The 15,017-nt window shown below is 37.5% G+C and overlaps 1 protein-coding gene across 3 annotated transcripts in view; it reads right to left on the reverse strand.

The window, feature by feature from the left end:
* PDCD6IP (programmed cell death 6 interacting protein) overlaps positions 1–15,017 on the reverse strand; it is a 35,260-nt gene that overhangs the window by 6,688 nt on the left and 13,555 nt on the right. For 2 of the 3 annotated variants that reach the window (XM_071561523.1, XM_071561522.1), the window contains 11 exons: positions 14,709–14,862; positions 11,504–11,604; positions 9,671–9,802; positions 6,697–6,919; positions 5,847–5,970; positions 4,986–5,163; positions 4,480–4,591; positions 3,513–3,682; positions 2,528–2,776; positions 1,106–1,240; positions 119–213 (listed from right to left, as the gene is read on the reverse strand). In XM_071561523.1, coding sequence (XP_071417624.1) covers positions 119–213; positions 1,106–1,240; positions 2,528–2,776; positions 3,513–3,682; positions 4,480–4,591; positions 4,986–5,163; positions 5,847–5,970; positions 6,697–6,919; positions 9,671–9,802; positions 11,504–11,604; positions 14,709–14,862 — 1,673 coding nt within the window. The remainder of the gene's footprint in view (positions 1–118; positions 214–1,105; positions 1,241–2,527; positions 2,777–3,512; positions 3,683–4,479; positions 4,592–4,985; positions 5,164–5,846; positions 5,971–6,696; positions 6,920–9,670; positions 9,803–11,503; positions 11,605–14,708; positions 14,863–15,017) is intronic. The other variant, XM_071561524.1, reaches the window with a different exon arrangement.

The following is a 15,017-nucleotide window of genomic DNA, read 5'->3' on the forward strand; positions in this document are numbered from 1 at the left end:
AAGAGTTTATAGCCTTAACATCCCTATTCTTCCTTTCTCATTTCATCAAGTACCATAATAAACACATCCCCCCGAAGATGAATTTCTGCAATTCTTAAACAAAACACTGAAATCTTACTTGAGCAGTTCATCCCTTTCAGTCTTGCGAGCAAAGACAATGTCACTGCACTTGTTTTGGAACTTCAGCAGGATTTCTGTCAGCTCGTTGTAAAACTAGTAAAGAAAAATAAAAACCCAACATGCTCAATCAGTACCTTCAGACTCCGTGCTATTTCCATGTATTGATCCAGTTTTGGGTTATGGTTGTTGTATCATTACAGTGCCAAGAACCTGCCATCCCAGTAAAGTTCTCCAGTGCATTCCATTATGCTTTTCAAGAACTAAATTAGGCAGCAGTTGGCTACCCCTGTAATATTATATTATTTTGTGGGGGTTTATGTGTGTGTGTAAATATAAAAATAGTTTAAGACAACAGGAAAAATGTATTAAAAGTCAGAACAGAACTAGATGACTTCTGGTAATGAACTACTTATTTTTGTAATGGCTTTTTTATATTTTTCTTTTAGTTTTACTGCTCTCAGTCAGTTCCATGTGCTTCATCTGTATGATATCTCAGAGGCTGGAGTTTTTTCCTCTAGTGAGCTATCAATAAACCAGCAAAAAATACTTAACACAGAAGCAGTAAGACACCTTTGAGAAGCTCAGATCAGAAAAAGCAAGTGAAATAAAACTCTCCTTATCTCTCTTCATGTATGCAGTAACAACATCTAAAACACAAATTTGATAAGGTGATTAAATACCACAGGAGAACAGATGAAAGAATTTCTCAGATAAAATGGCTCATCTGGGTGCTACAACATCATTTACTCAGCTGGAATTAACAACTTTTCCTATTGCTCAGAAAAGCTTCTTAGCTTTTCTCAGCAGCATTTAACAGCTGTTGAAACAGTCTCAGTTCAAACAACTTACTGCCCTTGCTTCAATAGTAAAGTCCTCAAAAATGGACCTCCCAGACAGCACGTCTGCAAAGGTTATTGTTATTTTTGATTCACATCTCATTGTGTAAGTAATAAACATCCTTCCATCCCCTTAAGCATTACCATACCTTTGTGCCTTCTTTTAAATTGGCTACAAGTTCCACAAAGTTGTCGTTTGCTACAGCTAAGTTCTTCAAAACTTCTTCTCTTAAATTAGATTCGTTGTTTGATTGTTTCATCTTTGAAAACTCCTGATGCGCATTCTTGAAAGAGAAAAAATAAGCAGTGAAAATAATGCAAGCTCACTCCATGTAAGGTTCTGTGTGTTTTGTTTTCTTTTTCCTCTTACTCATTGCTTCTACCTGCTGTTCCTCACCTTCCACGCACTGCACTCTGACACTTGCCATCTGCCAAGCAGAGGGATAATGTATATTCCAGAACTATCCACATGTTACCTCACTGGCAGTGGATACCAGTTAATTACCTGTTCTGTTGGGAGCTGCCTTTAATAACTCTGAAGCTCATCAAGCAGACTCTCTTTCTGAGGTTATACTAATTAGACTCTCTTCCCTACTAGCTTCCATTGATATTCACAAAATCATACTGAAAGTCAGTATTTGAAAGATATATCACTTCAAATTTGGCAAGCTATTAGAAGGATAGGGAAGAGGAAAACTTACAGAAGGATCACCGACCTACAACTCATTTCTTTCAGCAAAATAAACAAACAGGGAAACTTGAAAAAACTGCTTCAGCTGCCAGAAGCAAACTTGAACTCCAAGACTTAAAAAACTAAAGTAATATCCATCAAGGTGTCATAAGTATATTGTGTTATAAGATATCCAAATATAAAATCCTTGATAAAAAAAACTGTGTATGATCATTTAAAAAGAATTTTTTCCCTACTGGAAAAAGTCTCCATTATTACTCAAGCTGCTATTGCCATTTCTCCAAGCACTAAGACTTTTTCTCTTTTGCCAGATATTTCAAACACCTGTATCCAGTGTTACTGACAAATTAAGACTGAATTTATAAATAAACATTGGGAAATTCTATGAAGCTTTACTTTGATGAGCTTTGCACATGCTGGAAGTCAAGCACATTGTAAACAGCAATTATGAATAAACCCAAATGTACTTCAGACACCCAAAATGTGTTCTCATAGACAGCAAGGACAGGTCTCCTGTTATCCCAGAAAGAAGCATGAAAATTGAATGAGGGAAAAAACCAAAACAAACCCAAAAACTTCTGAACACTCCAGTGAAGCTTCTTTCAAGGACAAATCCCCCTGCAGAACTTGGCCAACAAAAGGTCCAAGAGAATTTACATTAGAGCTCTAGAAGGCTCTGCTAAAAACTCATATTCCTTTCCAGCGAGCACAGAGATATTCCTGTATTTTTCAGTGATCAAGGAGTAAAGGAGTATAAACTGGCACAGGACAGAATAACAAGCAAAAAGTAGAAAACAAAGCTAGGCTTCTAAAGCACTAGAGAGATATAAGTATCATTGCTCTTAGTCTAAGAGGAAAGAAAACATGCAGAGTGTTGTACCTGAATGTTTTTGAGAAGTTCTTCCTGCTTTTTTAGGGAGTCTTGCACTTTCTGTGTGTAACTTCCATAAATTCTGTCCAGCTCAGTCACAGAAATAGCCTCCTCATTTATAGCACCATCCTGTGCAAGTGCAGTCAGGAATTTGCTTGTCATGTCAAAATTTACAGATTTCAGGTCATTTTCCAGTTGTTCCCTCTCCTTCTTAACTTCATCCAGATTGGCCAGCAAAGTTCTTAAGACATTAACAACCTAGAAAGTAAAAATTGTCAGATTTTAACAGGTTTAGAGGAATTACTGAAGAAGTAAACTGTATTACATGATTCCATCTTGCACTCACTGTACTGCACGAGGATTTGCTTACAAATGTGTTTAAGATGACAAACCAGGACAAAGTACAACAAAACAAAGATCTTCAAGTATTTCTCAAGCTATATTCTCATCTAGAGGTTTATTGTCATTAATAATACTGAATTACTACAAAATGCTTAATTTTTTTTGGCTGATCAGCTACTTTCAAATAGGATATTCTACAACTGCAGTCAAAATCACTGACTTCAAATCACTCCTATGAGAAAAATAATAATATTGCTGTAGATGAGCCACTAATTTCTTGGAAAGCAAGTTGGTGTAATTGCCTGATACTTTAATACAGTGAGCCATGTCTTACAGTGCCTAACTGTCCCCAGACCCTGAGCACTGACACCCCACCTCCATACAGGACAAAAATGTTCAAAGATTGCTCCTTTTATAATAGTCAACCAGTCTTGCTGTCCATGGCAACTGACCTTGTTCAAGCACAACAAAATACAATCAAGCACATTTTAAACATAAAGACAACTTCTTTTCCAAATGTTATTTGTCCCCTGTATCAATTGTGACAAAACAAGAGCAGTTAAGGATCAGCTTCCACACCAATTCATCTAAGTTTACTTTGTTAGATGAACAGCACTTCTATTCAAAATAGAGACAAGTCCCATTGCTTTACCTCACTTCCTTGTAATGTTTTTGCTGGGTTGGCAGAAGGAATGGCTGCGTTGAGTTCTGCCTCTGGCTTGCACAGCAGTGCAATCGTGTCCCGGTGCGACTGGTAGCGCTCCTTAACCTGCCCGTCTGCCTGCATGGCCTTACTCAAAATATTATGGTAATTGGTTCCCTCTGGGGATGGGAAGACAAAGAAGGGTGTTTACATCATTTCTAAATCTGTTCTCATCCGAGTCTGGCACCTGAGCAGTTTTCATGCTTTTCAGCAAGTCTTCAGGCATTTTTATGAGCCTGTACATTATAAAGTTATTTATTAAGATATGTACAAAACTTGGGCTTGTAAGTTATGTTTTAAATAGTATGTTATAAATTAGGCATCTATATTAATTCTCCAGTGAAACACATAAAGGTATAGGAATGAAAATGGTTTTAACTACTGCCCAGATTTAAATCCCTGTAATTTTGCTAAACTGAGGCAGTGATATCAGTCCCTTATTAGTTCAAAAAACAACACATTAAATGCACAGAAAACATGAAATAGTGTTTGACTAAGTAGTTTGACTAACTCCTGGGGGGGAAAACCCAAAACACAACACCAAATGAAAGAGAAAAGAACACATTGATGGGAAATAAAAAAAAAAGATAACATGAAGAAAAAGACACCGAGGTATTTAAGAGGTAACTGCAACCAGATCCTTAGGACAATCATTTTTCATTACATATGCTTTCTGAAACTTTAGCATGCACACACACACCAAGGTGCAAAAGCAGCAGCAAATGCACTGCTATCACATCATCTCTCAACTCCAAATAATGGCACAAACTGCAATAAGGATATTTTGACATAACCTCCCCTAAAATGAAATTTGTGTATTTAAAGATCGTATCAGAGCACTGAAAACCACTTTAATTCACACTTCAGACATCTTTACAGGATCCCCAGACCCAAAGCATGAAACATGGACTTTCACCTGTCCTTAAAGGCTTGTAGAGTTCATTGGATGGTGTTCTCTGCCAGCGCTCCTTGAATTTCGTTCGCAGGTCATTGTCTGTAGCTTCTTCTTCATCCAATAATCTCAGAGACTACAAAAGTAAAATATTATATGCATTATAAGCACTGTTAAACATGAAATAGTTTCAAAATATGCAGCTAATGTAGAAAACAAAAAATGCTTAAACATATTTCATAAATTTGAATTGACAAATAAAGAACAGCTGTGAAAGGCACAAATCACCCAAATTTCTTTACAATGGTTTCCTTTCCCCCTCTCCCACCAAGCATTTTAAAACCAAAATACTTGTAAGGCAATATCCACATGTGACAGCAAAGTCTTGATATGCACTGAATACTTAAATAGCATATTTTTGAAGTACTATTAACAAGCATTTGGATGATTGTATGGGTTTTTCTATTGTCATTTAAAGAGAAACGTTTATGGTGATGTTTTCTTTCTGGTGTGGTGGTTGCTTGGCTTACCTCATCTAAAATTTCTTTGTTCCTTTGCAGCAGTTCAGGCAGATCTTTGATCAGCTGATCAACAGTCTGAATTCCTCCCTGTTCAATCACAGACTTAGACTTGTTCAAAATAGACTGAGGAACGGTGTCACCAGACACATCTTCGATAGCAGCAGGAAGGTTGAGGGAAGCCAACACACTGCGAAAGTCAACATGTTAAATAAACAACTTGTTTGTAGTTTGATCCTGAAAACCACACTGCTATCCCAACAAACAATCACACAGTCAATTGTAATGCAAACAGAGTGTAATGTACTCCTGGACTGAAATGTCAAACTGAGCAGACTGAATTTATTCCTAGCATACACCTCACTAAAAATACATTTCAAAGTTCTCAAAAAACTAAAGTAATCCGAGCCTTCTGGCACTTAAATATGGCAAACCTTTTAAATAGTAACTATCTGGTAGATAAAAGAAACAATGGCCTCGAGTGGCATTACTATATGTCAGCTTGATACAATTTTTTTTTTAATTTATTTTAAAGAACAAAAATTTTGGGGGGAAAATATAATTTCTTGAGTCACTGGTACAATCGAGTGGATCATTGGAATATGAAATTCTTATAGATTAATGGTACTGGAACCTTTTCTGAGCAAGTGTCAGACTCCTAAAAATGAGGAATATTGAAGAAAAGTAAATACTACTTTAATAAGCTCTCAATTTTAACACTTGCATAAAAGCAGTTCTAAATCCCTCTTCTATGGCTTCAGTTTGCCAGCCAGCCATGCAATAATAAAAGAATCACTGCTGCACTCTGGGTATCTGCAAGGCAACCAGTGCTTAGAGGCTGCTCCATAACTCCTCCTGAGGAACTAAACTTACCCATTTGCCAGATTTGTGGCTTCTCTCATCTGGGCTATTGACCTGTTCACCAGATCTGCCTTCCTCTGGTTATAAACACTCACTGACTGCTGCACTTGCAATGGAACCATCTTCTCAAACAGGTCTGAAATTAAAGGAGCAGCATAAATTACACAAGCTGCACTGTGAAAGTACAAGGACACAAACATCTTCATGGCTCTTTTGTACCGGTTGTACCACAGAGACTGACATAAACAGTTTAAGGATCCCAAAGATGTCTTAAAAACAAAAATCTATTTCTAGAGGTACTTAGATTTCAGTTTTTAAGACTGACATTGAGTTAGAAATAATTTAAAGGCAATATATTTCAACCAGTTGTAGGATTACAAGCTGGACTTTCCTTAAGGCTTAATTTCTAATTTTGTTTCTTTAAAGGAAAAAGATGAAAAAGGAAAGAGAATCATTTTTTACAACTCCCCTGCACAGTCAACAAACTGAAATTTTTCAGCTTTATGGACCACTAGCAACCAGGTTAGTTACTATTGTACAACTTGATACTGTCCCTTATGTCACTGCGCCTTCTGAAATTAAAAAGGTTAATTGAATATAGAACATACAACTACTGTGAAAATCTGAGAAATGTCTTAAACAGAAGTGCACATTTCAGGTAATTTTCAACCTGTGCTTTATTACATTTATCATCAAGAACAACAACAAACTGGAGACAACAAACAGCAGTTTCAAAAGCACTGCTGTTCACTTAAGCAATTCACAAACTGAATGTTTATCTCTTCACAGGACACATGAACTTTGGTGGCCAGGTGTTTCACAAGGTAAAAATGACCCCGTGCATGCCACACACTTCACTTACCAGTGAATTTCTGACTGAGGGGAACAACAACTGGAGTAGATTTCACCAGACTGGCTTTTCCAATGGACTCCAAGTCCTTCAGGTCAGGAACCCGGTCGTGGTAAATGAAGTCATTGTCTTTTTTGGCAGCTGCAAGTGCACGGTTGATTTTGTCAACCAGATCTTTAACATTTATATATTCATCATAGCGAGATGCCACTGTTTTCACCAAGTCTGCTGCATGCTAAAAAAAAGTAAAATAGAGTTGAAATAATAACTTTCCTTTCTTTGTTTCATTTAAACTTAGGAAAACAGGTGAGCTACCCAGTTAGCCAAGTAACTACTATCAACACATAAGATTTATGTATCAGAAAGTAGAAATATTTTACTAAAATAGCTCAGTAGGAAAAAACAAACAAATGAAAAAAGGTTATCAAGTTAATAGCTGAAAAGAGCCTCACTATGACTCCCCAAAATCCAAACAAAGCACTCATGAGCTAGAGACAGTAATTAGCTCAGTTGGTTAGTACTTGGTTGTAATAATACCAAGGTCGTGGGTTCAATCCCCTGTGTGGGCCACTGACTTAAGAGCTGGACTCGATCATCCTTGTGGGTCCCTTCCAACTCAGAACAGTCTGTGATTCTGTTTAACCTCAAACACCCATTCAAAAAAACCACAAAGATCACCACACCATTTCCATGTTGTTTCATAAATCCCTTTCTTGCTCCTGTAGGTCCTGCAAATTGTTTCTCAAGCCTTGCTCAAATTCATGCAGGAAGACGTCAAGATCCTCCCTCTCACGGCTGCAACTACACTGAGCTCAGAAGCCACACAATGTCATAGAACCATAGAATCGATTGGGTTGGAAAAGACCTCCAAGATCATCAAAGTCCAACCCTTGGTCCAACTCCAGTCCCTTTACCAGATCATGGCACTCAGTGCCATGGCCAAGCTCACCTTAAAAACCTCCAGGGATGGGGAATCCACCCCCTCTCTGGGCAGCCCATTCCAATGCCTGAGCACTCTCTTTGGAAAGAGTTTTTTTCTTCCTGATATCCAACCTAAACATCCCCTGGCAGAGCTTGAGCCCGTGCCCCCTTGTCCTATTGCTGAGTGCCTGGGAGAAGAGACCAACCCCATTTCTTCATTCCTGTCCCCTCAGTCAATCTGCTTTTCCTACAATTTATTCCCATTTATGTTATGAAAGTGCAAAAACAAAATACTAAGAAGCAATTCACTTGAGATTTACACAAACTCACAATTCAAAAAGTCAAACTTCTCATGACTGCGAAGTGGAACCTGAGCCACATTAGAAGTGAAGTGTATTTGAAGTTTGCTGAATTTTTTTGCCCCTTTCCATTGTGCCACAGGTCACAGTATAGTAGTTCTGGTTTGATACAATGCTACAGTCTAAGTGGTATTTCCCAGAAACAAACTGAGAGGAGAACAATAAATGGGATTAAAGCATATATAAAAAAAGAAATTAAGCTATTAGAGAGTGTACAGAGCAGGGCCACTCAGTGGCCTGATGGGTCCCTTCCAACTCAGCATATTCTATGATTCTATACATACTTTCATTTCAAGAATTTACATTCATCTCTCCCCCATCCCTCAATTTAATCCAGTATTCTTCTACCTCTTAAAATGGAAAATAGATTACTTTACAGCAACTGAATTTTTCAAAAATTCAACAAAAAGGGTACTAAACCACTAATTTAGATTAGTTATGAAAGCAGGATTTTAATCACTGTGGAGAACAGGATATAGTAAGTTTTAGCTTATTAAATGGATTAAATAAGACAATACAGGATTTCAACTTGTGGCCACATTCAGTTCATGAAGCAGTCCTAAAATAAATAATAAGGGAGTGTCTTCCCTCAGGTTTCACTAAAAACAAACAAACAAGAAAAAAACCCCCATAGTTTTACTACTCAACATGAAGGGGTATTTCCTCTGACACAGCATGAAGAAAAATCATGGATATCATTAATTTGCTAAACAACTTAACAATGACAGTGAATCTGATACAGCCAAACTTGTCCAGGGTAAGCACTAAAAAAAAACCCAAACAAACATTAACCTTCTATTACAGTAAAGTCCTAGAAAAGGAGGTCTGCTAGGCAGGTTCAAACCCCATGAATAAGCACAGAGAGAGCTTCATCTATCACCGAGTAATGCAGCTCTAACACAGTAACTTGCTGTGAGAAGTTACAGGCACTTCACTGTTATAACAAGGATACATAGGAAGTTTGAAGCTCCAACCTTCACCAAGTTGATAAATACATAATGGAAACTGTCAAAATGTCAACATAATCATCTCACAGCCTTAGAGAAGTCTATCAGCTCTCCTGCATAGATAGATACTGCACATGGATCCTACAAACCAGCCAAACTGGCACTTCATTCACTTACTTTCTCAAGATCAGCAGACTTGAAGAAAGGAGTTAATTTTACTCATTTTTCCTCTATTGTACTTAAAACACAAGAAGACCTTAACTCAACATCTGTACCTGAGTGCCCCTAGAAACCAGATATAGAGGCAAAAAACTATTAAGAATAAAAATAGTCCTGTTGGTACATTTTTCAAAAGTTATTCAGATTTAAATCAGGATTGCAGCAAAGGAATTACATACAGACCAGAGAGAATTTTATTATTTTGGGGATTTTTTCCTAACATTACCGAGGCAAATTTATTAACAAATCTGTCATCTTAGCTATACTGAGATAAGCAGCCTATGCAAATGTAAAGATACAGATTTAACAAGTAAAGCACTACAAAACTGTCCAAAAATCATTAAAATACATCTTTGTAAAAGCTGCAGAGATATCTCCTATCTGTGCAGCTGCTAATAATTTGATCCATGTGATAAACATGTTCTGCAAACTCTGAATGAGTTTCATTCTTAGTTAAACAAATTTTAGAACTCTTGAGTTAGTTTTTCAGGATTTGAAGTTTTTCTGTATTTTTCAAAGAAGAAAACAAGTTACTCTCACCTGTAACCTCCCAATCTCTTCACCAAATTTCTTCTGCTGCTTTGCCAGGATGGATTGATGATATTCTGCATTGGCCTGCATAATGCAGTGCTTTGCAGCCAGAACAGGAAACACCTCCTGGAAATAAAAATACTGACCAGGGGAAAGTCCAACCACATTAACCACCACAGACAACATGGGATGCAGGAAGAAAAAGGAAGAAGAACAGGAAATTAGAATCACCCAATTAATGGTTTAGATAGGTTAAAACATTAGAGGTAAATGTCAGAGACCATGTGGCTTTGCATGGATTGAATTTTTTTTTATCCACTGTTGCAAAATCCTTACTGTTCCATTATTGTACAAGAACTACAGATTAAATTCAAGCCATGAAGTCACAACATTTACTTCAAAGAGTAGAAACACATGCATGTATTAGAAAGGACAGCTGCAAGAACACACCCAAATAACCCCAAGACAAAGCCAAGACAGTGTTCTTAAGAAATGGAAGTGAGTGGAAAGATAAGTCCTCTGGGTTTTTTTGTTTATTAAACAAACTAATTACACTTCAGGACTATCAAGAAAGTAACTCTACAATCATGAAAGGAAAGAACAAAATAAAGAGAACCAGTAACTATTGACATGGAAGACAATTTAAAAGCCATTTTTAGACTTTTATATAAATGCACTTATCTTTGCAGGAATACCAGCCAAGCCATGAAGAAAACATTATGCTGCAGTCCACAGTACAGACATGGCCTTAGATCAAGGATTTGGCCTTATGGTTTTATTTCTTAAATCAGGGAGCACTGGAAAACCAGAGTGATGTTTTCCCCCAGAGATGAAAAAAATAAAATTAAAAAAGGGTAAATTTGGAAGACAAAGCTGTCTGGGAGGCCTTGCAACTGGAGTTCAACATGTCAAATCAACTTTATGTCACCCTCCTAAACATGTAACTGTTCCCAGAGCTGGTGTTAACCAGCAGATCTTACAATGTTCTTTCAAATAATCAATTGACCAATTACTTTGCCACTGGAAAGGGGCAGATCTACAGCTCAGAAAGGGACACAACAACAAAAGATAAAGCAATGGCCTCACTGCCTCTCAGAAATCATCATAAACATAATACCTATGGGAGAAATATTTAAAGAGCATGAAAAAACCTACAACATTTAAACGAACAGTCACGACTAAATCAGGATCATTTACAAGTATCAAGATTGTTTTGGGGTGGAGAAAGAGGAGGAGACAGAAGGACAGAGGACACACTGACATCCAGTCATGTTTTTCGCTGGCAGGTCAATGAACTGTACCACAGTATTCATGCTATGCTCAACGTGAGAGCAGATTTCACAGGAAAACATTGAGAGTAGAAGACAATCAAGCCCCAATACAAAGTGTTAGTTTGAAAACAGATTTAGTAAGGCTTTAAGTTCTAAGAAAGCATCCCTAAATACCACCATAAACATTTTAGGTTTACTTCAATGAAATGTGTTACAAAAAACCACACTCCATGTAATAACATTTCACTTATTTTAAAAAGCACATTATCTTTTGGCCCCTGGATTCTTCCCTGTTTTTCAAATTACAAGTTCATTTCCCTTAAATACAGCAATAGGTCAGCTTTTCTTGAGGATGTATTCTAAGTGTATAGGTTAAACTTGGTTGTAATAATGCCAAGGTCATGGGTGCAATCCCCTCTGTGGGCCATTGACTTGAGTTGGACTCGATGATCCTTGTGGGTCCCTTCCAACTCAGAATAGCCTGTGATTCTGTGATCATCAAGTACATTGTAAACACTAACAGTTATTCACAATAAAAACAGATCCCACATTATTTCAATGAGTTACTAACCTTGGGCAAAGTGTCTTTATACTGACACTGTTTGTAAGCATCACCATAGTAATCTGCAGCTTGATTTGCTAGCTTAGCTATGATTCCATCTTTCATTTTATCTGGGGGGAAGAAAAGAAAAAAACAAAGAACAATTAAGAACATCAGCAGGTTTTACTACTGAATGGGTGATTACTTCATCTTCAAACAGCAACAACTGTATTTTCAGGGTACAGCTTTACATTACAGCTCAAAGCTGGGATGCCATTCTTATCTCTTGACATCCCAGCAGCAGTTCCCAGAATTTCTACTTCAATCATGATACTGAAGGTCCAGCCAGTTGTACAAGAAATCTTTTATCAGCTGCTGGTATTTATGCAGAATTAAGGGTGATACTTTACCCCAAACCAAGGGCAAGCTGCCAATAAACACCACAACAATCTCACTCCGAGCTCTGGCTTCTTCCCAGCCCTGCCTTGTGCCAGCTAAAGCACTTGTGTGGCCATAAGAATTTACCCGAAACCCCGTTAGCAAAATACAGCTTATTTCCAGTTCCATGTCAAGGCTCTCAAAAACTGCAACAGGAAAGAAGGGACTGGTCCTTTCCATTGCAAATACAGGAATACCATTCCCAGACATAAACAACCATTATTTCCTATCAGAGCTGTACGTGACTGGCAGCAGTGGCATTCCCTGCCTCACATCCTCACCCTGTTCCTGAAGCCAAAACTGTTAAAATAGGAACATTCTGCAACAATCTTTATCTCCTTTTATAAAGAAGACGAAGATAACCTCTGGCCTGCACCAGCAATTCAACCCTCCCAAAGAGGGCAGGCAATCAATGCAAACACTGCCTGTCTGCCCTAAATCACTGCCCTTACAAACAAAACGAGCAACCCCTGATCCAGGTGATTCTGAGGTACTGACAGACTGACAAGCAGGAGTGGGGAATATGGGGAGATCAGGAATTCTGCAGAGGATGCTTAACTGCCAAAATTAAATCAAAAGAATTCCCAAGAGGTCTGTTCATACCAGCAGGTTCACACATCTATTTACAACATTTCAGGCTCGAGCTATGATGTAACATATTTACCTTCTATCAAATATGTTTAAGACATGCCAGAAATATCTTTTCCTTGTGAAGAGGATTTAGGTAACAAACTGAGACAAAGATCTTATGAGATCTATCAAGTTACTTCTATCTACAATTTCTGTCTAGTGCACTAAATATTTGATCAAACCAAACCACACAAAATCTAAAAACCCTGTCCTTCTAGCCCCACCAAGTGTGCAGTAGCTGCATCTTCATACAGCTTGAGCATTAAAAAAAAAGAAAAGAAAATACTGACACTAACTACATTTCCATTAACAAAGGAAGTGTTACAGGAGACTCATCTGATCATGCAGACAGCTCAGAACACATCTTTCATCATCAGAAAGGAAAAATTATTCATTCCAACTACACACTTTAGTTTTTACTCACATGTTTTCAATATTGCAGCTACAATGCAAACCTTGAGACAGAACAGCAAACACATGCAGACTTAAAGACACTAAAGGAAACAGTAAGAAAGGCTCAGAAAATAAAGAACCCATCTGTAGTTATGTAGGGCAGTCAGATTTGACTGACCAATTTGGCTTTTGCCAAGCACTTCCTCTTTCCTTCAACTTGTAAATAAACTCAGTTCTATCAGAAATGCCATTATAGCTGGTAACCTGATAAATGGATTGTGTCACATGAGAGAAAAAACAGAAAATTCCTAGTAAGGTAAAATGTCAGTGCAGCAAGAAGCTAAATTTCCATTTTGAGATCAAACTTTGAAGACTTTCCACTTGAAAAACAGGATTTGAAGTTAATCATGTTGTCAAACACAATTTTTTCACAAAATGTCTTTCTCCCCCCAGGGAAAAGAATCTCTAAATCCAGCAAAATCCACAGCCTTCATAGTCAGATTATTATTAACCTTCCTGTCCTTCAGACAAGGCCAGACTTGTGGTCTTACAAATAATCACAAAAATCTTCAGTTCACTGGGCACACCTGGGGTTTGGATTGGCCTTGTTTTGTCTTTTGCATGTTTTGGAAAAGAAGAAATCAAGAAAATAACAGAAATATCTATTTGTCATGCATAATGAGGGAAGCACCTGCTCCATTCTGAAGGAAAAGGTTCATGTATTTGTTATACAAATTGATTTCAAAGCAACAGCCAAAGAGCCAGAGACTAAAATACCACCAGCAGCACGATAAAGAACCTAAACAGAATTTATCTGAGGGAAAAGTTTCTTGTTGAGATTCTCTAAAGGCAGTAAAGCTATGACAATTTTCAACGATCTTTCCTGTGAAGAAAAGAAAGATCCCAGTTAAGATAACCCTTGTCTGCATCCACTGTGTTCCAAATGATGTGGGGAGAGAGAGACACTTGCAGGCAATTACACATGACCTCTGTGTCTTAGTTTTATTTTATGTATCTGTAACTTCCAGATGCACAACTTCTTCTAAATACAGAGAGAATAGCAGAATAGCAAGAGATCTTCTATCAAAGGCAGTACTGTTCCACAGCAGAATTCTCTGAAACACACCCTCCAAGAGTTGTATTAAAATATCCAGGCTCTGAATGAGTATTTCACAAGTAACCTTTAACAATTAGGGAATTAAGTTTTTGTTCTACCTGCAGAATTCCACTTTCCAAGATAAACCAGGGATTTAAAAGTTAGACTTGGTCAAAAGTTCCCTTGTTAAAAGTAGGAGCAACCAAACAGAATTTGTTTCCCTCAAATTCCAAGGAAATTTCCTTTGATTCCGAGCACGTTCTTTTCTAAATTCTCGTGAAATCACCCCCCAGAGAGATGAGGAGGTGGGTAATTGCAAAGCCCTTTATGCATCACTTCTAGTGCTCTCAGTTTTTTAAGAGAATGTCTTTTGTTCTCAAGGGAGGAATGGAAAAAACATAATCCAGCAAAATCCTCTGTAACGATGAAGACTAATGGTTTTGAACATAAAAAGGCAGAAGGGACAACTGCATTATCAGGTGAACCTGAGACAAATTCTGAAGAGACATCTGCAATTCATGTTTAATGACCTGCAACGAGCAGGGGGAGAATCAGTAAAGGCAAAAATAAAATCTTCTGAATGGCCCGTTACATGTTCTTAATAACTTAAAACACTTGTAAGTTTTCATGGAAGTTGTGACAAGAACTGAAATACACAAGCCAAAAACTGAAATATACCTCTTGTCGCTTTCAAAAAAAAGACTTCTTGGGCTTGAGCCAACATAATAAGACTGAGTGTCCCAACTGTGTCTGGAGAGATGTCCACTGTAGGTTCTCGATTCAAGGCTGACAAAACTGTGTCTTTAATGTGTTGAAAAGCACCACTTGCAAACTGAGTAAAACAAAATAATATTATTATAATTCCTTTTTTTCCATACATATTTTCTCTCTTATAAATATAATATGTATAAGAATACAAAAAAAGAAAAGTTCTTTAGTGTATGGTCTCCCATTTATTGTCTAGCCACTAAAAACAACTCCTGGTGA

The sequence above is a fragment of the Pithys albifrons genome, chromosome 7, assembly GCF_047495875.1.
Source record: "Pithys albifrons albifrons isolate INPA30051 chromosome 7, PitAlb_v1, whole genome shotgun sequence".
In the NCBI taxonomy this organism is placed as follows: Eukaryota; Metazoa; Chordata; class Aves; order Passeriformes; family Thamnophilidae; genus Pithys; species Pithys albifrons.